This window comes from Chelonoidis abingdonii, chromosome 2 (assembly GCF_003597395.2).
Source record: "Chelonoidis abingdonii isolate Lonesome George chromosome 2, CheloAbing_2.0, whole genome shotgun sequence".
Lineage (NCBI taxonomy): Eukaryota > Metazoa > Chordata > Testudines > Testudinidae > Chelonoidis > Chelonoidis abingdonii.
The window spans coordinates 130,190,313-130,216,352 of record NC_133770.1 but is presented as its reverse complement, the minus strand read 5'-3'; the positions used below and the strand labels follow the sequence as shown (position 1 = coordinate 130,216,352).

Genomic DNA, 26,040 nt, shown 5'->3' with positions numbered 1-26,040 from the left:
TGTGCTGCTTTCTCTGACTTCCACTTTTGCTTTTCTGCCTCCATGGTTCTCTGGTGAGCTTCCTCTTGTGCTGGCTGTTTCTCTTTGGATGCTTACATCTGGAATTCTCGTTCCTTTGCCACCTCTGACCTGGCCAACTGTAACTTCATGGCTGTTTCACTGAGGGCTGCCTTAAGCTGATTTTCTAAGCCATTGCACTCAGACCATTTTATTAGATCAGTCTGATCTTTTAACCATTTATCTGTTGGCTCATTTTATACTTTTAGTTCTCTTTCCTTTACCTGAAATAAAAAAATGGAAAATAACAAACTTCAAACTTTTATTTGTTCCCCAACCATCTCGTTTGTGAATCTCTTAGAATCTAATTTACAAGTGCTTGGGGCCTGATACTTAGCTAACCAGTAAACTGTGTGTAAATCTTGGCAACTAGATCATTATGAAGGTTATTACGGTACCCAGGACCATAAGTCACCTTGTTAATCCCCTCTTTCCAGCATGCTTATCTGGATGCTACCTCTCTGATATCACCAGCTTGTTGGCAACCCAAACTCTCTTCTCTGAGCAATGTTAGCCCTTATTTTGCTTTGCAGGTTAACAATAGATGCACTCCTGTCACCCCTTATCCACTGAACGTTCCCAGAAATACCAGGTCTGCTGTCTCTAAGGGATCAGTCTACATAGCAGCTTGCATGATTCATGCAAGCATGAGGACATCCTCAGCCCACCTTCAGTCCCTCTTACTGGCCCTAGTGCAGCCCATGGGACCCATAAGCATGATTCCACAGATCAGAGAAATCTAACAGGGAGTCACTCTCCTACCACAAGAGAGTAATTAGAGCTTTGACTTGATCCCCATGAGCTGGATCCAGTAGTTCTACCAGTACTGGCAGGGTTATCCTCCTCATCTCCCGATGAGGCAGTCATCCCAGCTTCACCATTCCCTTCAGGTTACAATAAGCAATTTTGAGAGCTGCTATGGTAAGGTGTCAGAGGAACTCCAGATATTCCTGGAGAGGGACACACAACTCAAGCTCCTGGACATCCTGCATCACACAGGGTCCAGCCAAATAGTACTGGTGAATGAAGCCAGATATGTCCAGCATATATTTGCAATGTGCACCTCTACCCCCAAGAGGCCTAAGAAGCACTACTTTGTCCCAGCTAAGGGAGCAGAGATTCCATTTGCCGACCTTGCACCAAACTCCCTACTTGTTCAGATTGTCACAGAAAGATCTAGACACTCACTCTGAAATTAGGAGGCCAAGTGACTGGACCTGCTAGGAAGGAAGGTTTTTACATCATCTAGTTCAATATTCTGAATTGGAGGCTAAGTATGATTTTCTGAATTATTGAAAGTTCTTGGATTTTAAGGACAAATTTTCCCCATCAAGTCATGGTCAATTTCAGGCCCTTATTGATGAAGGCAAGTTGGTGCCCAGAACTGCATTTGCGGAGAGACTATATCACAATCAACCACTTGCCCTTCAAGACCAACCTTTTCAACAAAAAGACTTGAGGAGTCTTTGCATTCACTATAGGACTTCAGGGCAGCCCTTCATTTTCTGTGTGTATATATATGCCTGCCCTAAAGATCCACAAACATCCTGGCAAAGCAAGAGCTGTACCTCAACCATTTTGCCATCAGTGATTCTGTGAACCTCTTTGTGAAAGGCAGAGTGTGCAAAATCCACGATACCTACATCCTACACATCCTTCACATCAATCCAACCTTATTCCCCAGACATAAGATACTGTTGATACCATCTCCACTCAATCCTCACATATGTTTTGGTGGCTTGTTTTCCACAACTGGAGTGCAATAACAATGGACAAGCTTGGTGCTGAATATCATACATTCCGACTACACTAATATGTTTTTTTTCTTCTTGCCCCATCCAAAACTCCCTTCCCATCCTTCTTTGAGACCATTCTCATGAGGAGATCCTTTGCCCAGAAGTAGAATCCCTCCTTAGAAATATTTCCTAGTTCCCAAAAAGAAGGGAGAGTGAAGACTCACTCTCCATCTGCACCAACTCAGGGTCTCTCTTTCTTTATTTGCAAATTAAAATTCCATATGGTTACACTGGCATCCCTCAAAAGGAACACAGTTTTCAATATGAAAGATGCATAATTTCATGTGAACATTGACCCTTTCCGCACAAGATTTCTGTCAGGTTTGTGGTTGATCCTGACCAGTACTAATACAGGGTAAGCCCATTTGGCCTAGCAACCACACCCAGCATCTTCATCAAAGTGTTTCTAGTAGTAGCAACATAGTTCTGATACTTCACCATTTTCCTATATTTAGACTATTGGCATCTTATTGAAAGGACACATGAGAAAGCCCTCACGTCAACATCATCTCTGCTTCACCTTCTCTCATCCCTAGGAATCTGTGTGAACATGGAAAATTTACCCTTTTTCCAACTAAGACTTCAGAATTTATAGGAGCAATCTTCGACTCAGTCAGGGTGAGGGTTTATCTCTCGGATAGATTTCGCACCATGAGTAACGTGATAGACCAGGTAATGTGCACCTCTTGAACATAATTTCAGACTTTCCTTTCTCTCCCAGGATGCATCATGGACTTATGTCACACTGTTTACCAGACTCCACTTCCATTTCCTGCAGACTTAGTTCCAAACAGTATATAAACCAATCAATCATAGCATGAACACCATAGTGACACTTTCTATGAGGATGAGGACCTCACTAACTTGGTGGAAAAATCCTGAACAAGTGTGTGTATGTATTCCTTTCCTAGCCCCACACCTGACAAGATGTCATTACAGATGCCTCCATGTTAAGCTGGGGAGCTCATGTGTACAGTCAGATGGTGCAGGGACTTGGATGCCTCGAGAGCCCAGAATGCACATCAGTCTTGTGGACTTCTGGGCAGTCCAGGAAGTTTTTGAAGCCTTTCTACCATTCATCCAGTTTCACCAGGTACTCATAGTGTTGAACAGCATAACTGTATTCTACATAAACAGGGGTGAGTGAGATCCATCCCCCTGTGTGTAGAAGCTGTTACCTTATGGAACTGGTAGATCAAAAATCATATTACTCTATTGGCAGTGTACTCTCCAGAAATGCAGAATTAATTGGCAGACAGTCTTAGTCAGTAGTGAATAGCATTTTCTCTCAGTGGGGAACTCCCATTTGGGGCAGGCAAACAGGAAATGCAACATGTACTTCTCCAGGGGAGCTCAAGAAATGCACTCCAGAGGCAATATTCTCCTTCTGACCTGGTCAGATTACTTGAGCTATGCCTACCCCTCCCATCAAGATACCACCTCAAGTTCTATAGAAGATTTATCAAACAAAGCATAAGTCATTGCTCCCAAACTGCCCAGACTGTTCTGGTTTCTAAGACTCCTACAGATGTCGTCCCATCGAGCAATCAGCATGCAATCCTTTCCAAATCTTCTGACTCAGGAGAATGATAGGGTCTACCATCCCAACCCCAAAGCACTTCATCTCATTGCTTAGCATTTGGATGGCTGTCAGGCCTAGAAAGTACCTGCTGTGAAATCATGCAACCATTCTTAATAATAGCAGAAAGGACTCCACCAGAAAATGCTACCTAGCTAAGTGGAAACATGTCCCTATCTGGGCCCAGCAAAAGCATATATCTTCAGAGACAGCAGATAGTCTCGCTGTTTTAGACTTACTGTGAAGGCATCAGTTCTTTCCCTTAATTCACTGGCAATCAGCATATGTCATCTGTCATCAGAAAGTCACTTGATCTTTACCCAGCCAGTAACCAAATTCTTGAAAGGCCTGACGAGAACCTTTCCACCAATAAACAAACAAAACCTTCAGTGTGACCTTAACTTAGTACTTTTTAGCACTCACTAAGTCACCCTTTGAACAACTAGCTATGTGTTCCATGTTTTAGCTCTTAAGGAAGGTAGCATTCCTCATTGCTACACCTTGGCCAGAATTGTCAGTGCCATGAGTTCACTTACAACTGATCCTCCGTATGCAATGTTTCATAAGGACAAAGGTTTGCTATGACTACACTCAAAATTCAGTTTTGGAATTTCACCTAAATTGGCTAGTTCACCTACATATGTGTTTTGGGGGGTAGAGGAGTGGTTTGTTTGTTTTTTGTTTTCCTGAAGCCCTATGCCTCTGGCAAGGAGAGGATTCTTCATTTCCTTGACGTGCGATTTTTACCTGCTGAAAACAGAACCGATCAGAGAGCCTCCTAGGGTATGTCTATGCTGCAATTAAACACTTGTGGTTGGCCATTGTCAACTGACTCAGCTATAAGGTTTTTTAATTTGTGGTGTAGATGTTTGGGCTTGGGCTGGAGCCCTGGCTCTGGGACCCTGTGAAGTGGGAGAGTCCCAGGGCTCAAGCTGAAACCCAAACATCTACACTGCAATTAGACAGTCCCATAGCCTGAGCCCAGTGAGCCGAAGTCAGTTGACAGGGCCAGCTGTCAGTGTTTAATTGCAATGTAGACCCTACTCCTAGACTGTTGGTTGCCATAGTGGAACGATTCAAGGTCAAGATGCATCCTCCCAGAGAATCTCTAAGTGGGTCTCTGACTGTATCATACTCTATAGTTGACACAACTTTCTCCGCCATATGGGCTTACTCTACAAGGGTGCATAAGGGGCATCAGTGGCATCACTTCAGGAGGTATCCCTGCTTGATATTTGCAGTTCAGTTACATGGAGTTCCATCTACACATTCATGGGACATTATGCCTTGGTCCAAGACTGCTCCGCTGACCCATGCTTTGTGGCAGTGGTTCTACATACATCCTTGCACCCTCCTCCTCTCTAGGTACTATTTTATCAGTCACCTACAGTAGAATATGCACTCGAAGAAGAAAGGGAAGTAACTGGAGTTATTCAAGGTATGTGGTCCCTATCTGTATTCCACTACCCACTCTCCTTCTCTGCTTCAGATCATGACTGGCTTTGCCATAGACAATGGAACGGAAGAGCCAGTTGGTTTGCCCTGCCTCATTCTTTATGCCCTCAGTACAGAGCACAAGGATAGCAGGGGTTTGGGCATGGACCAACAGAGACTGCTTGCAGGAATTCTCTGGTCTCAGGCACATGGAGCACATGTATACCTACAGTGGAATACAGATAGGGACCATGCATCTCAAAGAACTCCAGTTAAGAAGGTAAGTAACTTCCCTTTGTGCATTTCTCTGGATTCCCCTCAGTCTCTCTCCTGCATCTCCTTCATTCCCTTCTGGTCACAGCCACAATCCGTATATTGAATGTACTTGAGGACCTTGCATCAACCAGAATTGTAGTCTTGTTTAAGATCTTGTCAAAGTAATTTGATATCAGTTTTCTAAGCAAGGGGAAAAGCAGCAAGAGACTTTCTACAGAGTCAGAAGCAGGAGAGACTGTCTCTTAGCTTCTGTCTGTATAGAATCTTTCTTGCTTCTTTCTTTGCTTAACATCTTGCTGATGGTGTGGTTGATGTGGTTAGGTCCTATGATGGTGTCCCTTGAATAGATATGCGGATAGAGTTGTTGCAGGGGTTTGTTTCAGGGTTTGGTTCCTGGGTTAGTATTTTTTCTTGTGTAGTGTGTAGTTGCTGGTGAGTATTTGCTTCAGATTGATGGGCTATCTGTAAGCGGAGACTGGTGTGTCTCCCAAGGTCTGAGAGAGTGAGGGATCGTCCTTCAGGATAGGTTGTACATCCTTGATGATGCACTGGAGAGATTTTAGTTGAGGGTTGTAGGTGATGGCTAATGGCGTTCTGTTACTTTCTTTGTTGGGTCTGTCTTGTAGTAGGTGACTTCTTCTTCAGCTTTGTCAGCATATCTATTCAAGGGACACCATCATAGGACCTAATCACATCAGCCACACCATCACGGGCTCATTTACCTGCACATCTACCAGTGTGATATATGCCATCATGTGCTAGCATGCCATGTACATTGGCCACCCGGATAGTCTCTACACAAAAGAATAAATGGACACAAATCTGACATCAGGAATTATAACATTCAAAACCAGTAGGAGAGCACTTCAGTCTCCCTGGTCATTCAATAACAGATGTAAAAGTGGCAATTCTTCAGCCAAAAAACTTCAAAAACAGACTCCAGTGTGAAACTGCAGAACTGGAATTAATTTGGAAACTGGACACCATCAAATTAGGCCTGAATAAACAGGGATTTGGAGCAATCAGATTTTTTAATTGCTCCGCTCCAGCTCCGGGTAAAAATCTACTGCTCCACGCTCCAGCTCGGGGCTCCGCTACAAATCCCTGTGAATAAAGACTGGGAGTGGATGGGTCATTACAAAACCTAATTTCCCCCTACTGTTACTCACATCTTCTTGTCAACTGTTAGAAATGGGCCACTCTCATTACCACTATAACAGTGATTTTTTTCCTCCTGTGGTATTCTACTGTTAATTAAATTGTCTCATTAGACTGACCCCATACTTGGTAAGGCAACTCTCATAGTACAGTGGGTTATTAGCTGCACACAGAGACGACAAATCTTTTTCTGTAATGCAGCCATCAACTTGAACTTTGTGCACAGAGAGCCTCTTCTGTCGATAGGCAGGAAACAGAATTGGCCTGTAAGGGATGTGTCATAATAACTATTCCATCATTGGTCAGCATCGTTGCTTATGTAGAACTGTAATTGGAGAAAAAGCTCTTACACTCACTCAGACTCCGATTAGCATGTGTTGTTTCCTCACTCTGGAGTTTGTTTTGCAACTAGTTTATATATCTAGTGTAGCAAGTCAGTGTGGCTCCTTGTTAACAGGGAAAGATTAACAGCTCAGACTTCAATAACCTAGCTTGAGCAAAAGGCCCAGATCCCCAGTTACATGGCACTGAGAGAGACAAACAGATCAAACATGCAACTCACTAAGTCAAATCAAATTGGAGGTTCTGCAGCTGCTACTCAAACTCCCCTTAGCCTCTCCTGTTTGCCTTAGGTCTTAACATGAGTACAGTATTTAAAGTTCCGCTAATTTAAAGGACCTGCCATTTTAAAAATCTTTAACTTTAGTAGCTGCTGTATAACATGTTCTTTAGTTACTGTTTGATTAAAAAGGATTTCATCATTATATAATATAAATACATTATCCAGTTTGACTCCAAATACAGAACAGAAATATTTATTGAACACATTTGTATAGTGTACCTCCTTATTCAGTTTTATCTTCATCTAGTAATGAATCTGTATCCTTGTTGAAATGTGTTTTGTTCCTGATTTTTTTTGAAAACCCTTCTTACTGATTTTAATCATATTGGCCATACATACCTTTAACTTCTAATATCAGTTGCCTATATTTTTAACTGATTTGTATTAATTACAATTTTTCTCTTTTTTTCCCATTTGTTAAATAATTTTATTTTTTTTATTGCTCCTTTAACTTTCTTAAGCTGGATTTTTTTTAACCAAGGTAATATTTTTTCAACTATATTTATTAGTTGTTTGGTTTGTTTTGCTTTGTCAGGTTTTGATGAACTAACTTGTTACTGTGGTGAGTCGGTAATTTATCCTCCTGTTCCTTGTGGTACTCAGCCACCAGAATGTAAAAACTCATGTACCAGACCACATGAATGTGATCATCCAGGTAAGTCATAGGTATGCCCACATAACTTTTTTAAATTGTCTAGGGTCTAAATTTTTCTGTGTTCTAAGATTTATTGTTTGCTGTTCAAAAGATAAACCAGATTAGGTACATTTAAATCTTTCCTTTCCATGAATATAATGGTACTTTTTTCCCAGGAAAACTGTTGAGGTTTCATACACCATCCAAAGTTTTTGAAGAATTTTTTAGCCATATCTGTAGAAAATGTTATTGATACAAAGCATAGTACAGAACAAATTGATCAAATCTCTGACAAATGCTTTCTTGTGCCATGCTCTAGAACAGTAGTTTTCAACCTTTTTTCATTTGCAGACCCTTTAGAAATCTTAGATATAGTCTGTGGACCCCTTCAGGGACTGTGGACCATGGGTTGAAAACCACTGCTCTTAAAGCTAATACTCAAAATGTCTACCGTTCAGCGCAGGAACTCCCAAGAAGGGAGGAATGTCTATGCAGCTAACATGTCATCCTGATTTTAAAGAATTTAAACGTTATAGAATACTACACAAACACAAATTCAGAAAGAATAAATTAGAATATAAAAGACTCTGTAATATACCTAAAATGTCTGAGTGAACAAAAGTATTTAAGAATTGTTTCCTGATTTTTGTATTCCTATGCGTGCAGTGTACCATACCTGCCATAGTGAAGAGAAGTGCCCACCCTGTACGTACCTCACTCAGAAATGGTGTATGGGCAAGCATGAAGTAAGTATGGCTGCTATTGAGCAAATTACAAATGACATTTTTAATTACAAATGAGCGATAGCTTTATGTGGGCTGTTCTTGCTAAACTACACGTTACTTTGTAACTTAGAGTAAGCACTTAATATTTGCTTTTCTAAGACTACTCCCCAAGTAGCCACAAAATTGATACCCGCAGAGACTGGGCTGATAGTGTTTGTAAGTACACTGTTTCATGCAGTTTAAAATTATCAGATGCAGTTTTTCTTTCTTTAGACAACATGTGTACAGACTTGATGCAGTATTTACAAGTGTGACATGACTTGGGGTTAAAATAGATTGCAAAGTGCTTAGTGCAAAACCACAGATAATTTTCTTCTAAAAATCTATGCTATATTAAAATATAAACATGATTAAAAGTATCTGAATACACACTTTACAATAACACATTCACTGTTAGTTATAACGTCTTTTTCCTTTTCAGCTGCGGAACAATATTCCCTGTCATCTCACTGACATCTCTTGTGGTCTTCACTGCAATCAAATGTTAAAATGTGGAATGCACAAATGTAAAAGGATTTGTCACAAAGGGGTGTGTCTCATAGATGAAGAGTGCAAACAGCCATGTACTCGTCTGAGACTATACTGTAATCATCCCTGTATGGCTCCATGCCATCCATCTTTACCCTGTCCTACAACTTCTTGCAACACAAAGGTGATGGCTCTGGAACACAGAACATAGTGTACAATTTGTCTGTCTGTGAATTAAGAGGTTTCAGTCAATGAACGATTATAAAAAAAATTAAAATACTGACATAGAAACTTTCAAGATAATGCATACTATCAGTATACAAGTTTTGATATATTAATATGTGATAAAGCATTGTGTATTTCATGCTTTTGTTTTTCAAAATTTCACCTAGTAGAATGGCTAGTAGTTTGAACAAAAGTACCTGCCAGATTTCTGTCTGTTAAAATATTTGTCCCAGATCCTCAAATGTAATCCATTCACTTTTTGCTCCTGCATAAGCTAGCTCTCTATTGCTTGTGGGGGTTTGGGATGAGTAAGGAGATGCGGCAGAGGAGAGTTGAATTTGTCCTCAATTGATACAAAATCATAGTGAACTTAAACTAATGACATAACATAGAGCAGCCTGCTGGGGGCAACCACATAGAATAGATCCCCTCTCTCTCTCTCTCTCTCACTCACACACACACACACACACACACACACACACACAACACACAGCAACACCACTTTGCCAGAAGCGGGAAAACTAAATATGTATATTCCCTATAGTAAGTGGAACAAAATAACCCCAGACTGCCCATGAAAATGGTGGTTCTTGGAGGCTATTCCTTATGCGTGTAGTTGCACCGTGATACATGTTTTGATGAGCCTGAGATTAGAAAGATCTGCTACTAGTCCATTGGTCTGTAGCGCACTCTTGTTTCTGAGCTTGAACTCAGTTAGAATCATTAGAATATCAAGGTTGGCAGAGGATGCCGAGGAGGTCATCAGTCCAATCCCCTTGTCAAGAGCAGAACCATCCCAATCATAAACAATCCCACCAGGGCTCTGTCAGCCTGCTCAAAAACTTCTAAGGAGGAATCACCACCTCCCTAGTAACCCGTGCTTCACCATCCCCTGGTGAAAAAGTTTTTCCCTAAACCAGAGCCCAAACCCTCCCCACTGCAGACGGTGAAAAACCTACTCTTGTTCTGTCATCTGGCCTGAGACAGCAGATCCATCCTCTTTGGAACCCCCTTTCAGGCTAGTTGAAAGCAGCTAACAATCCCCCATCGTTCTTCTTCCGCAGAAACTAAATAATCAGTTCCCTCACTCTCTCCTCATAAGTCATGTGCTCCAGCCCCCTAATCATTTTTATTGCCCTCCTCTGGACTCTCCTATTTTTCCGCATCCTTCTTGTACTGTGGGTTGTAAGAGACAATGCAGCCAACCACCGCCTTCTTACAGCTCCGTGGTCTGAGATGGAACACTCTAGTGTCCTCAATGTTCTTCCTTCAACTTTATTTGTAAATAGTTTTAAAATATTTTTTCTTAGTATATTATATTAGTATAATTAGCTAGGGACTGGGGAGGCTTTTTTCCCTTTTTGAGGCTTTTCCCCAGCCCTGTCTCCACCATATTCCCAGCATGAAGACTGAGCTATGTTGGGAGTACTGGGATTCAAAAACTGTCTCTCCTGCCCATGAGCCTTCCCACTCAGTAACAGTCATCAGAGGTGTCTGTGCTGCATGGGAGAAGTACATCTCTCTCTACCCGGTGCAGTATCTGCTGCTCCTTTCCTAACTGGACCTGCCAGGTGCAGGACTTTAGGCTCAGAATACATTTTATGGAGCAGGCAATGAAACCTCAGTCTGATGCAGGCCAGGCAGCCCTCCCATATATTGGTCAAAGGTATTGAGATGCATGTCCCCAGTTACCATCATTTTTGATACCTGGGTGAATAGGAATACAGTTAAGGACTCCTCCACTCAAGAGAAGCAATCTCTGTGCTCGAGAGAAAACTCTTCTAAGTCTGCTCCCCAATTGTCATTTGAATCATCACACTCTTTGGTTCCAAAGACCCACAGTACTTATTCTGAGGCTCAGAAGACTAACACTTCTCCAACCACTACCACTTTGCCATCAGTGCTGAGCAAAGAGAAATGCCATGAGTCTCGACCTCCACTACCAAATAAGTCTGAGAGCCACATGCACTGATGGTACTGTCATATTTGTATTTGGAATCTAAGACTTCCAAAAGACTTCCTACACGAGCTCAAGTATGAGGAGACAAATACCATCATCCTCCATCTGGAGAGAAGATACCAAGGATATCACTATCTAGTCCAGTCCACATTCTCCCATCATTTCAGCACTGGTTCTCAACAGGGAGATGTTGACAACCCATGATGGGCCCATATCACTGTCCATAGTGGAGACCATGGAACCCATATACCCATTATCCAGAGCGAGTGCAGTCACACAGAGAATCACATCATCCCCCCTTTCACAAGATACCATCCTGAGCTCCTTCTGGAACCCATGGAAGAAGGGGGAGAAGAATTGGATCTTGTGATACCACCCATCCCATCGAGTATATCATCGTTCTCCCCAACAAAGTGGTTGCTGTGTCACTGTCGTCTCCATCAGATGACCACAGACAGTTCCAGGAGTCTATTAAGGGTGGCTGAGATGATTCCCTCAGAGGAGGTCCAGGAGTTATCCCCCAAACTGCTGGATATTCTCCAAAGTGTTGGATGGAGTAAGATGGTGCACCCAGTGAACAAGTCTATCCTAGAGACAGCCAAGGTGGTGAGGCATACTCCAACTATACATGCACCTACATGTAAGAGGTCAGAGAAAAGATATTTGTCCCATCTAAGGGAGCAGAGTTGTTTGTTTTTCCTTACTCCATCATGCCTCGAACTTTTTGTGGTGCAAGCTGCCACACAAAGGAGTAGACAACAGTAAAGCAGATCTGCCCTTCAGAAAAGGAGGTGAAATGTCTGGACCTTCTGGAAAGGAGGGAATTTATATCAACAAGCTTGCAGTTCCACAAAGCCCAGTATCCAAGTGCTTCTGGAAAAGTATCATTTTGCCGATTATTCCGGGTTTTAGGAGTTTAGAGACAAGTGCTCTGCCTTCCTTGGGGAGGGAATTCCAGGCCCTTTATTGAATAAGGTAGATTGATGGCTCTATCATCCCTCCTGGCAGCGGTAGGCAGATATGACTGATACAGCTTCTAGATCAATGGTACCAACATTATGGTGTGAGGGAAAAACTGGCTTCATGCCTCAGGATTCCCCAGACAAGTCCTGGTCACTGTGGAGTACTTACAGTTGAAGGAGACAGTGTATTCAGCCAAAAGACTGATGAGTCATTACATTAAAAGACTTGAAGGTGACCCTCTGCTCCCTGGGTTTATATAGACCAGTTCTTAGAAAGAAATATAGCAAATAATCCTACAAACCTAGACCACCAGCTCAGCCCTTCTACACTGGAAAGAGTACAAATTGCCACAAAAGAGGCAGAGTGTGCGAAGACCCAAGCAGATGCTGCTCCTTCCATACTCTTTCCATCCTCAACTATCAGGCAAGAAATACTTTTGACAGGACCTCCAAGAGCAGCCAACTCACCCAGAGGCCATGTTCTCCCACCCCTGAAATTCAATTTGGTGGCTAGCTGGTCCAGTTTTTCCATATATACCAATCATAGCAGATGGAAGGGTCTTCTATATTATCTGCTTTGATTGCATAATGGTTCCTTTCCCCTCCCCCTCCAAAATCCCCTTCCTTGCCCTTTTCAGGGACCACTCTCATGAAGGCGCACTCTTACAGGAAGTACACTCTTTACTTCATCAAGGGTCCATACAGCAGGTGCCAGCTCAGCACCAGGGAAACAGTTTTTATTCCAAATATTTAATGATCCCCAAGAAAATAGGAGGATGGAGACCCATGTTAGACCTCCATCACCTCAGTTTCTTTGTCTGAAAATTAAGATTCAGAATGGTCACTCTGACATCAATAATCCTGTCTGAACAGAAAAATATGATTCACAACTCTTGACATCAAGGTGCCTATTTCCGCATAGATATCTTTCTGTCCCACAGGAGGTTCCTGAATAGTAGGTACGAACCACTCTCAATACAGGGTGCTTCCCTTTGAATTAGCAGCAACACCCTGAGTATTCATAAAAGTGCTTCCAGAAGTAGCAGCACACTTCTGTCCATATCCATGTTCAGTAGTAGTAGAACTCAATAGCCCATATCCATATCTTTCTTATGGGAAAGTCTTGTCGGAAGGCACCCTCATCAACCTCATCCTTACTCACTCTCTGAACATCTCTAAGAATCTGCATAAATGTAGAAAAGTCCATGTTAACTCCAACACAGACCATAGATTTCATCAGAGGAACTCTAGACTCACGCAGAGCCAGAATTTATCTCCCCGTGGACAGGTTAGTGAACATTCTGATTGATCAGCTCAGAAAGAATCCACTGACATCGGTTCAGACATGCCTCATCCTCCTGGTTCACATGGCATCTTGCACTTAGGACCCCATTTGTAAGATTACAACTCTGCAGCCTACAAGCCTGGCTTCAGATAGTTTACGTGTCAAATAAGCACTGCCTGGACAAGTTTTGTTATGATCCCTCACAGTGTACACGACTCTGTAGCTTGGTGGCAGGACAAAGAACAGCTGTGTATAGGAGTTCCCTCACTCTCTACTCCTCAGAAGACACTGGTGGCAGATGCCTATTTCAAAGGCTGGGGTACTCATCTGAACAAACACACAGTACAAGGAACATTGACCCGTCCTGAGTCGAGGATGTATATAAATCTGTTTAATCTTTAATGTGTCACCGGACTCCTTGTTTTTGTGGATAGAGACTAAGGGTACATCTACACTCCCCACTGGATTGGTGGCCAGCGAGCGATCCAGCAGGGATCGATTTATCATGTCTAGTCTAAACGCAATAAGTGGACCCCCCGAGCCCTCTCCCATTCCGCAAGAGGTGCAGGCAAAGTCGATGGGGGAGCTGCAGCAGTTGACTCACCATGGTAAGTCGATCTAAGTAAGTCAACTTCAGCTATGTAGCTGAAGTTGCATAACTTAGATCAATCTTTTCCCCCCTACGCCCCCAGTGTAGACCAGGGCTAGCACAGCTACCCCTCTGATATAAGTCTTCTGGAACTAAAAGCAGTTCAGGAGGCCTGCATGTGGTTCTTACCATTTATCCACTCCCAACATGTTCAGGTAATGTTGGGCAACATAACTGTATTCTATATGAACAAGCAAAGGGTGGGGGAAGCAAGATCTACATCCCTTTGTATAGAGATGGTCCACCAATAATTGGTGTATTCATCATCAAATTATGCTATCAGCAGTACACTTCTTTGTATTACACAGTACTCTGATAGAAAGCCTTAGCTGTCACTTTTCGACAGAATGCAATTGGGAGATTCATGACTCAGTGGTAGGAGACATATTCCAACAACGGGGATCCCCATTTCTAGACCTATTTGTGTTGCAGGACAAAAAACAAAGCGCTGCGCAAGGGGGCAGAGGAACAGAATTCCAAAGATGATGCCCTTCTAATCCCATGGTCAGGCAGTCTGCTATACGCATTTCCCCCCATCCCACTCCTACTTCAAATTCTCAGGAAGATCTGAGAGGATGTGGCAGTCATCCTCATCACTACCAGGTGGCCAAGACAATTTTAGTTTCCCATTCTTCGGCTGTCATCCCATCCGCCAGTCAGCATTCAACCCTTCCAAGATATCCTGATACAGGACAAGAGCAGACTCAGACATCCAAATCCAGGACTGGCTTCACGTCACAGTGCAGTATTTGGTTAGGCATCAAACCTAGAGTAGAAATGTTTGGCAGCTGTTAGTCATTCTTAGCAACTGCTGGAAAGAGTCCACCAGCAAGTGTTCCTTCACTAAGTGGAAAAGATTCTATGGTTGGGTCCTACACCACCGTATGTCTGAGGGGAAATTAATATTCCTACTATTTTGGACTGTCTACCAACCTTGAAATCCTCCAGCTTTCCATTAGCTTTCTGTGGATTTATTTGACGGTGATCAGTGCCTGCCATCCTCTTATCAACCACTGTTTGATCTTCATGCATCCAGTTACTGGTTGCTTTTTTAAAGATTTACTCAAACCTTTCTGGTGGCCATCACTTCAGCTAGAAAGGTAAACGAATTGGGGGCCCTAATAGCCAATCCACCTTAGACCATATTCCATAAAGATAAGGTTTCCATAAATTTGTCCCCAGAGTAGTCTCCAATTTTTACATGCATCAGTCCATACACTTACCCTAAGCCTCATACCACCAATACAGAACAGAGACTCCATTCCCTGGATGTGTCTCAGGCATTGGTATTCTATCTTCAAAGAACAAAATCCTTTTGGAGGTCACCCAGGCTCTTTGTTAGCATTGCAGAACACATGAGAAGGCAAGCAATCTCATTGTAAAGATGAAGTGGCTATTGAGGTTTACCTTGCTCTGTTACCAGTTGTTGAAAACTCCTCTGCTGCACAGAGTGAGGGCCATCTCCACCAGAGCAAATGCTGCTTCAGTAGCTTCATTGTTGACTTATGTAAAGCAGCCACGTGGTATTCTGTTCATACCATCAAAGGAGTCTGCACCCTGGTGCACACCTCTTCAGCTGATGCATCCTTTGGGACCATGGTCCTTCAATCCTCAATACCACAATACCATCTCACACACTCCTTCTTCTTGAATACAATTAGTCAGTCACCGACAGGGAAATACTCATAGCATTCAAAGAAGGAGGAATGGTTATCTATCGTCTATAACCAGAGTTCTTTGTGATATGTGTTCCCTCTCTGTATTCCACTACCTATCTTCCTTCCCCTCTTCTTCAAGGCTATATGTGGTAGAGAAGGAAGTGGAGAGGCAGTTGGTCTGTACCACCTCTTATGCCCTCGGGTCAGAGCATGAGGCAAGCAAGAGCGCAGGCACAGACCAACATATGCTACTAGCAAGAATTTTCAGTCTTGGTCACATGGAGCACATGTGTACCCACGGTGAAATACACATAAGGACCAAACATCTTGAAGAAAAACTCCAGTTACAGAAGGTAAGTAATCTTTCTTTTCTTTCTTTAGCTCATGTCTACCGTAGAAACTATATACAAAAATCAATTGAATTTTTAGTAAAAAAAACAAATGATTTTTCAAGATCAGTGTATTTTTTAGTCAGTATAATGTTTTGGAAGACTAGGTTTCTGATATATTTGTTACAAATAAAGAGGAAAAAAATGATTTACTGCTTTCATGGCATAACAGGTTGATCTTCAGTGTGAATGTGGAAGAAGAAAGGAGAGTATGATTTGCTCAGAAGCATCTAGTACATACCAAAGGTTTGTACTGGTTATTTTATTCCTTGTCCTTTTGTCGACTTTCTTTCTTCTACAGTTTCTCAAAGTTAAGGTTTCTGCATTTTACTTTTATATGGTAACCTATTTTGGGTTCACCTGCCCTGTTATATACACTTTTCCCAAATTAAATGAGCTACCCTATAGTTCTTTTTTCCCCTCCCTATTCTTCTGAACTTATTTGCTCACCAGTATGCACTGAAAGATATTCCTTCTCTCATTGCTGATTGGAGGTAGAGCAGAACTTTGGTTGCATATCAGGGCTAGGATCTCCCGTCCCTGGAATGCTACAGAGTTCTAGCCATCCAGAGCTATTTAGATGCAGACTATAACAATGGCTCTAAACTACTTACAAATTTCTTCATTCTGTTTATTTACATTTGGATTATATTGGAAACACCAGGAGGAGATTGGGGACTTTTTAAATCCTAAAATACAGTTACTGCTTGGCAGGACTTTTGTCTCTTCCTTTCAAGACCATGACAAAGACCTGAAAAGTAAAGGGGTGCAAATGCTGTCTGTGTGGCTTCTTCCCTCACTGCCAGGTCTCAGAGTACAAAATACCTGAAATGCATGGGCAAGAGATCCCTAAAGTGTATGGAAAAGCTGGATGCCTGTGCAGTCTTCAGAAAGAGGAGCATATAGTTCCCAGTCATCATGTAGGTCAGTTATCAAGCTGTTGGAACAGGCTGCAGGGCCCTTCCCTGTACTTCATAATACAGTAGGTGTCACACAGACCACCAGAATGGTGCAAGTGTGTGCCGAACATGGTTTAGTCCCATTTAACTTCAGTGAAACTACTTATATGTTAAAGATTATGTGTTGAATCAGGGCCCCAGTTCTTTATAATGGATCACTGTCCAGAATTGTGTCACATATGCCAGGGTCATCTGTGCTAGTGATTGCAGTTGCTTCCTTGAAGGATCATCTCCCACACATTTTTAATGGTGGCATTGGAATGTAGTTGGAGAGAATATAATATACAAGGAATAGATTACACATTCCTTTTTCACATTGCAAAAACTATCAGCAACTGTTGCCTTTGTCACCAATACTTTATCAGACAAAATAACCCATACCAAAGCCAGAACTGTGACATCATAGCATGCATCACTTTGACATTAACTGATTATTAGGAGCAACGAGGAGAAGCTGAGAGAACTGGGGTTATTTAGTCTGCAGAAGAGAAGAATGAGGGGGGATTTGATAGCTTTCAACTATCTGAAGGGGGCTTTCATGAAGGATGGAGCTAGGCTGTACTTTGAGTGATTGTTCATGTCTATTCCAAGCAGATGTGTGCGCGCCGCGTGCACACTAGCCGGAAGATTTTCCCTTAGCAGTGTCCATAGGGTTGGCCTTGGCGCCCCCTGGAATGGTGTCTCCATGGCACCCTGTGTAGGGGCCCGCCAACCCTACACCCCCTCAGTTCCTTCTTACCGCCGGTGACAGCTAGCTGGAACTTTTGCTCGCTCTTACAGCAAGCATAGCAGTGTCTCGTTTAAGTGTATATAGTTTAGAGTTAGTGTTAGATAGTTTGGGGTCCCCAGGGTTTAAACTCCACAAGTACTGCAGGAAGTTTATGCTGAAGAGTGACCCGCACTCTTCCTGCTTAAGGTGCCTTGGAAAGAGCCACCAAAGAGATCAGTGCAGTTATCTCCAGGGGATTCCGTCCCAGGACTCTTAACGACAGAGAGCAGAGACTCAAAGTGCTCCTGATGGAGGCAGCCTTACGTCCACACTCAGACCCCGAGCTGCCCTGACCCGATGCACAGCACTTCTTCCTTTGTGTGCAGCACCCCTAGCACCGCTAATAAGTCAGGAGGCCCAGTCTAAGACTTCTAAGTTCTGGCACCGGGGAGAATTGGGACATAGAAAATCTGCCTCCGTGCAGCACTGATCACCATTTCCAGTGCCTGCAAAGAAAAAGAGCCCGGTGAGGGACCAATCACCCCACCAGGGTCTTAAAAGGTCGGCGGCATCCATGAGTGCAATGGGACAAGCTGTGCCACAACCGCATCTTTCTACGGTTCTGTCGACTCCTGCCCCACTGGGGGTGCGGTCAAGTCCGGACCAGTCGAGATCCCCGGACTGTGGGATGTGTGTCTTCCATCGACGCTCTAGGTGTTCAAGGCAACCTCTGACTTAAGCCCGCTGGTGCTGGCCTTCCCGCACCGGTGGAAGGAGCTGCAGAACATGGCCCGACCACCCGGCCCAATCAAGGGGCAAGCCAGCCATGATGTTGACGCGGTCCCCGCCCTGCGTCACTGGTGCAGAGAGAGCATCCCACGGCACCGCCCTCCTGCGGCAGTGGGTACTGCTCCCCCTCAATCCTCCTATTCAGAGACCTTGGACTCGGAGGCGGAATCCTACCAATCCAGTAGATCGAGGAGCAGGAAGTCGGCTTCGCAGGCGAGCCAACAACCTTACCCGGTACAGTGGCAGCAGCAGTGGCAACAATCGCGGCAGTGGCAACAGCCCTCTGTGGCCATTCTAGACTCCATGGACCTACCGTCAGACAATGGGGCAGGTGCACGGCCCGCGTCGGTCTCGAAGTTGGTGGCCCTGGTGAGGCAAATGCCTCAACCACCGGCACCGCCGTCAGACAGGGGTGTGCCACTTCAAAGCCCGGTACCCCCTAGCCAGACACCGGCACCGGCTGGAACCATGGTCCCGACACCGCAGGCCCTGCACAGGGCGCCTCATCGTTCGGTGTCGACCCTGGTACCGGCCACAGTGCTGCATCTCGCAGCCACGCAAGCGAAGTACCATGTGCCACAGGCCCCTGCAGAGACTGAGGGTACAGAGGAAGGCCCTTTGCAGGTGATCTTCTCCTATTCCTCTCTGGATGAGTCGGTTGCGGGAATTTCAGCGGCACCGGGCTTAGAGGACAATCGAGTGCTTCAGCAGCTCCTTAAGCATGCAGCTCAGAGCCTGGCAATTCAAGCGGAGGAGATCAAGGTAATGTGGATCTGGTAGTGGACATCCTGGCCCCCTCGGGCCCATCTAGGGTTGCCCTACCGTTGATAAAAATAATAGCTGATACGTCCTACACCTTGTGCAGACGCCAGCTTCATTGGCCTCCATGGCCAAAGAGACAGAGAGGCGCAACTGTGTGCCCTCCAAGGGCCATGTGCACCTGTATCCCCACCCTCCCCCGGACTCTCTGGTGGTGGATGTAGCCAACCAAAGGGAGCATCAGGGGTTCCAAGGGTCTATACCGAAAAACAGGAAGGCCAAAAAGTTGGATCTATTTGGCAGAAAGGTGTACCCAGGGGGTCTGCAATCACTATAGCCAACCAACAGGCTATAGTGAGCCAGTATGGACACAACACATGCTCAGCATTGTCCAAGTTCACTGAACTCCTTCCCCAGGAATCGCAAACAGAGTTTTCGGCTATGGTGGAGGAGAGGAAGTTAATTTCCCGGGCATCCCTCCAAGCAGCCCTAGATGCGGCGGACGCAGCCTCCCGCACACTGGCAACTGGGCTGGTTATGTGACGGGGAGCCTGGCTTCAGGTCTCAGACCTTCCACATGAGGTTCAGCAGACCATCCAGGACCTCCCTTTTGAGGGACCCATGCTCTTCTCCAGAAAGATGGACAAGAGGCTCCATAGCCTAAAGGACTCAAGGGCTAACCTACACTTGCTGGGCTTACACACTCCAGCCACCCAACGCAGGCAATTCAGGCGCAGCCGGCCCCACAACCTTACCAGTCCCAAAACCACATAGACTGCTCGCAGAGGAGGAGCAAAAACTGCAGAAGGAGGCAACAGCAGCCCTCTGGCCAGCAGCAGCCCCCGTCAAGGCCTAGACCCCAAATTTGATGGTGCAGTTGGGGATGACCTACCAGTCAGGACTCTGGAGCCTACCAACCCTACCTTTTCGTCACGTCTGTCCCGCTTATATTGCACCTGGTCCCGAATCACATCGGACAGTTGGGTGCTACACATGGTAGAGAGGGAATATTCTATCCAGTTCTCCTCCCTCCCACCCCATCAGCCCCCCTCCCCGTCCCTCTTCAAGGACCCCTCTCATGAGCAACTTCTAATTCAGGAAGTTCAGTTCCTCCTTGTAGTAGGGGCAGTGGAGGAAGTTCCGCAGGAAGTCAGGGGCAGAGGTTTCTACTCCCGATATTTCCTAACACCCAAGGCAAAAGGGGGCCTCAGACCCATTCTGGACTTGCGGCGTCTGAATAAGTTTGTAAAGAAGCTCGAGTTCTGTATGGTCTCCCTGTCCTCCATCATTCCCTCCATGGATGCAGGGGACTGGTATGCCGCCCTCAACTTGAAGGACGCGTATTTTCATATCGCAATAGTTCCCCAGCATAGGCATTACCTCAGATTCATCGTGGGCAATGCCCAACTCCAATTCATGGTCCTGCCTTTCAGCCTGTCAACGGCTCCGAGAGTCTTCACAAAATGCATGGCAGTCGTGGCAGCCTACCTGCGCAAGCACGGGATTCAGGTGTTCCCATATCTGGACGATTGGCTCATCAAGGGTCATGCCAAGGCACAGGTGGAGGCTCAGGTGGTCTTCCTCGAGCTTAGCCTCCTGCTGAACGAGGCTAAGTCCACCCTGTCTCCCATCCAGAGGATAGAATTTATAGGGGCAGTTCTGGACTTGATGCAAGCAAGAGCGTACCTAGCGGAGGCCAGGTTCTGGGCCATGTCCAACATCATTCTTGGTCTCCAGCGTTGTCCAATCACCATAGCAAGAAACTGCCTCAAGTTGATGGGTTATATGGCTGTGTGCACCTATGTGGTGAACCATGCTAGGCTCAGGCTGTGCCCTCTCCAGTCCTGGTTAGTGACCCAGCCAGGAACGCGCTGGACTCGGTGGTTACACTTCCCAGAACGGTGCTAGATTCCCTCCAGTAGTGGCTCGACCTGCGGGAGGTCTGCGTGGGAGTACCCTTTATCAGCCCTCAGCCATCCCTATCCTTGGTAACAGATGCATTGGATTTGGGGCAGGGGGCACATCTGGGGAACCTTAGGACTCAAGGCCTTTGGTCCCCAGTGGACCTCTCCCAGCACATCAACGTCAGGGAGCTATGGGCGGTGCGTCTAGCCTGCCTGACCTTCAGATCTCACCTGGTGGGCAGGTATGTTGCAGTCCTCACGGACAATACCTTGGCAATGTTCTATATCAACAGATGGGAGTGCACGCTCCTCTCCCCTGTACCGGGAAGCCCTCGCGTTACGGGATTTCTGCGTACAGAACACAGTTCACCTGATGGCATCCTACCTCCCAGGGGTGCAAAACGGACTGGTGGACACCCTCAGCCGCTCATTCCATGGTCACGAGTGGTCCCTTCGCCGAGATGTAGCACGCTCAATCTTCCGTCTCTGGGGCTATCCCCAGATAGACCTGTTTGCCTTGAGGGGCAACAGAAAGTATCGATGCTTCTGCTCCCTCATGGGGCGTAGTCCAGGGTCTCTGATGGACACCTTCCTCATCTTGTGGGTAAGCGGCCTGCTCTACGCCTTCCCCTCGATTCCCATCATTCACATGGTGGTACTCAAGATCCGCAGGGATCACGCTCGTGTCATCCTGATAGAGCCAACATGACCACATCAACACTGATGCACGTCACTGCTGCACATGTCACACAGGCGCCTCTCGTTGTCCCTGCTCCCAGACTTGATCACACAGGATCGGGGCCATCTCCGCCACCCAAACCTGGAGTCATTCCACCTCACAGGCTGGATGCTCCATGGCTAAACCCCTTGGAGATGCAATGCTTTCAGCCGGTCAAGAAAGTCCTACTTGGCAGAAGAAAACTCTTCCCCATCTGGGCTGAACAGCAGGGTCAGGCTCCATTGCTCACCTCGATCCCTCTCATACTGGATTACCTATTGCATTTGAGACAGTTAGGACTTTCCATCTCTTTGGTTCGGGTCCACTTGGCGGCCATCTCAGCATTCCACCCAGGAGCGGACGGTGGTTCAGTTTTCACGAACCCATTGGTTTGTCGCTTCCTCAAGGGCTCAGACAGACTGTTCTCGCATACTCGACAACCGGCCCCAGCTTGGGACCTCAATTTGGTCCTTTCCGCCCTCACATGGCCCACCTTCGAGCCCCTGGCTCCGTGCTCTCTGTTATATCTCTCATATAAGGTCACATTCCTAGTGACTATTATCTCGGCCAGGAGGGTTTCAGAACTGAGAGCACTGACGTCCGAGCCTCCATACACTGTCTTCCACAAGAACAAAGTCCAACTTAGGCCACAGCCGGCGTTCCTTCCGAAGGGTCTCCCAGTTCCACATGGGTCAAGACATTTTTCTCCCTGTGTTCTATCCTAAGCCACACTCCTCTGGCACGGAGCGTAGGCTGCATTCCCTGGACGTTAGCAGGGCTCTGGCATTCTATATTGAAAGAACCAAACCATTCAGGAAGTCAACCCAACTCGCTGTTGCTGTGGCCGACAGGATGAAGGGACTCCCCATCTCATCACAGCGTATCTCCTCATGGATCACGGCCTGCATCTGTGAATGCTACTGTCAGGTTAAGGTGCCTGCCCACCTTTCACGACCCACTCCACAAGGGCACAGGCCTCCTCCGTGGCCTTCCTGGCTCAGGTCCCAACACAGGAAATATGCAGAGCGGCCACGTGGTCCTCAGTCCACATATTTACGTAACACCTATGCCATCACGCACCAGCCCAGAGACGATGCAGCCTTTGGCCATGCAGTGCTCCAATCCACGGTGAACTCCAACCCCAGCGCCTAAACTCATGCTTGTGAGTCACCTGTTTGGAATGGACATGAACAGTCACTCGAAGAAAAAACAGTTACTTGCCTTTTTGTAACTGTTGTTCTTTGAGATGTGGTGTTCATGTCCATTCCATTACCCACCCTCCTACCCCTCTGTCGGAGTGCCGGCAAGAAGGAACTGAGGGGGTAGAGAGTCGGCGGACCCCTATATAAGGTGCCATGGGGGCACCACTCCAGGGGGCGCCAAGGCCGACCCTACAGACGCTGCTAAGGAAAAACCTTCTGGCTGGCGTGCACACAGCATGCACACACCTGCTTGGAATGGACATGAACAACACATCTCGAAGAACAACAGTTACAAAAAGGCAAGTAACTGTTTTTCTCTCAGTGGTGGCAGATGACAGAACAAGAAGCAATGGTCTCAAGTTGTAGTAGGGCAGATCTAAGTTGGATATTAGGAAACACTGTTTCACTGGGTGGGTGGTGAAGCACTGGAAAGGTTACCTAGGGAGGTGGTGGAATCTCCATCCTTAGAGGTTTTTAAGGCCCGGCTTGACAAAGCCTTGGCTGGGGTGATTTAGTTGGTGTTGGTCCTGCTTTGAGCAGGGGATAGGACTAGATGACCTCCTGAGGTCTCTTCCAACCCTAATATTCTATGACAAGATACTGCAACTATTTGACTATCTAATGGTTTGTTACTGAGTGACTCCTACTCTATGAAACTGATGAAGGAATACTTTGATAATATTCCACACATGCCTTTAACAGATAAGGAGACGTAATAATAATGCATTCTTCTCATCTGGAAAGAATATTAAAGAAAATTTATTGGTCCAAAGAGATTTATAGAACAATTTATATAAATTGGAAAGACATTTTTTAGCATCCTGACAGAGTATGAAGGGACATGCCCTCGCTTTAATAGAGAGGAGACTAACGAGCTGTTCTGGGCCTGTTCAGCATTAATGAGACACACCTGTAAGGCTTGTTCTGCCTGGAAAGGGGGGAAGCTTAAAAACAGAAATCTGCCACAGGAAGAGGCAGTGAATAGGAGGGCTGCTCCACCTCAGATGCTGCTGACAACATAGACAGGTCAGCCAAGAGGGAGACAGGCCTTACCTCTCCCAAAGCTACACAGACTAGCTACAAAGCAAGATGCCCCAAGAGGAGGGGCTAGAGGTAGACCCCTGTACAAGACAACAGGCTCACTGATAGACCAAGTCCAAAGAGATGGATCCAGAAAGACTACCTGAGACACAGGCCACTTTTGTCTTGCTGTGTTTTCCTTTCCTTCAGGAGAGAGGACCATTCTTTTGTCTATTTGTTATATTCAGAGAACCCGTCATATGCTATGAAAAATATTCTATTGTCAGGCTGTCTAAAATTCTTGTGGCCTGATTTTTAAGAACTTAACATTTACAGCACTTTTTGTTCACAGCACAGTTCTCATTGACTTAATTTTTCAGCTATGAGCCCTCTCAGCACTTCTGCTAAACAGGTCCTAGGATATTAAGTGGAGCACCAGAACATGAGCACACAATTGGCCACCTGTAGACAGTCTGGTTTAAGTGACTTGCCCAGCTATTGAGTTCTTAACTTTGCAACATCAACAGACATTTAACATAGTTTTTTGTGTGTAATTTTACTAAGTTTTTATACAACCAACGTGTATAAAAATGTAAATTCCATTATGTAGGGGAAATGTAAATTCCATTATGAAGAACCGTATTAACTCCCAGATGGTTCATCAGTAAAGTTAGAAGTGTTAGCTCCACAACACCAGACTTCTACCTCTTGAGCTAGAAAAATAACTGATAATAGTAGTAGGTTGTCTTCCTCTGTGTGGACCAACAACTAGAGGGGTGAGACATACTTTGTCAGTAGATTTGACAGCTATTTGCTGACAGGAGAGGATTGCTGAGACTCAGGAATCTAGGAATTCCAGGTTTTGAGAGAAGTGTGCTCGAGTGCTTTGAGATCCTTCTGCCCCTGGTCACTCCCCCCGTCCTCATCTGAATCCCAGTTTCCCCGTGGCTCCTCATCCCAGTCTCTCCCAATCCCCTGGCTTCTCGTTCTGGTATGAGTCTTCCATCATCCCCTTGCTCTCCCCAGGCCGAGCTCCTCACCTCTCTGCGATCCAGAAGGCTGCTTCTCCGGGTGCTTGCACATATCGATTCCATTCTTGGTGTGTGCATGCCCATGTGCACCATTGTCAGAATTTTTTGTCTTAGTGGTATCCATAGGGCCAGCTCTGGCACCCTCTGGAGTCCTGCGCTCATGCCCCAATATATGAGGTACCACCAGCCCTACACAGTCTCAGTTCCTTCTTACCAGCTGTGATGATTGATTGGAGTGCCTTCCTATTGCATTTGCAAGTGTGATCGTGATTTTTTTCATAATTAATTAGTGTTAGTCATTTGTATAGCGTTCTGTGGTTACAATCCCCATTAGGGATCTCGTCCCAGGAACGGGGCATGCCCTGGTTCCCGAGCTTCAAGCCATATTCAGTCTGCAACAAGTCTGTGCCAGTTAGCACCCCCACAGCAGCTGCCTAAAGTGCTTGGGGAGTCGCACGTGAAGGAGAGGTGCAGGATTTGTAAAAACTTTGGGCCAGGGACCTTAAAAGGAATCAGATATTTGATTTAAAGCCCTCTTCAGGGAGGCTGCACTTTGTCCAGCATCAGAGCCATCTCACTCTAGTACATTAACGTCAGTGCAGAGTGCCCTGCCGGCGCAGAGTTCCTCTCGGCACCACTCCCCCTCACAGGTGCCTAAGAAGCACCAGAAAAAGCAGCATGGTTCCCCAGCACCAAGTAAAGAGGGAAATGGGGTGTTGAGCAAAGAACCTGTTTGGGCAGCCTGCCCACCCTGGAGTTCCAAGGGGGTACCTCTCCATCTGGACCCCTCAGCCCACCCAGGGTTCCACCTCCGACTCCAAGTGGTAGGGGACCACAGCACTTATTAGTGCCTTTGGTGCCCAAGGTCTTCTAGATGTCTAGGAACCTTATGGCCCTCCTGGCACCCCCTATGCCATGTCCAGCAGTAGATACTGCTAAGGCTCCGCAGTCCAAGGGCAAGCCAGCCATGGGTCTGCCTCAAAGGGTAGTGGACCATTGCCGGTCTCTGGAA

The 26,040-nt window shown here is 45.7% G+C and overlaps 1 protein-coding gene across 1 annotated transcript in view; it reads left to right on the top strand.

Annotated features, from left to right (window-relative positions):
* NFX1 (nuclear transcription factor, X-box binding 1) overlaps positions 1 to 26,040 on the top strand; it is a 235,223-nt gene that overhangs the window by 134,919 nt on the left and 74,264 nt on the right. The window contains exons 14-17 of the mRNA XM_032803700.2: positions 7,458 to 7,577; positions 8,223 to 8,302; positions 8,763 to 8,993; positions 16,110 to 16,183. Of these exons, the coding sequence (XP_032659591.1) occupies positions 7,458 to 7,577; positions 8,223 to 8,302; positions 8,763 to 8,993; positions 16,110 to 16,183 (505 nt within the window). The remainder of the gene's footprint in view (positions 1 to 7,457; positions 7,578 to 8,222; positions 8,303 to 8,762; positions 8,994 to 16,109; positions 16,184 to 26,040) is intronic.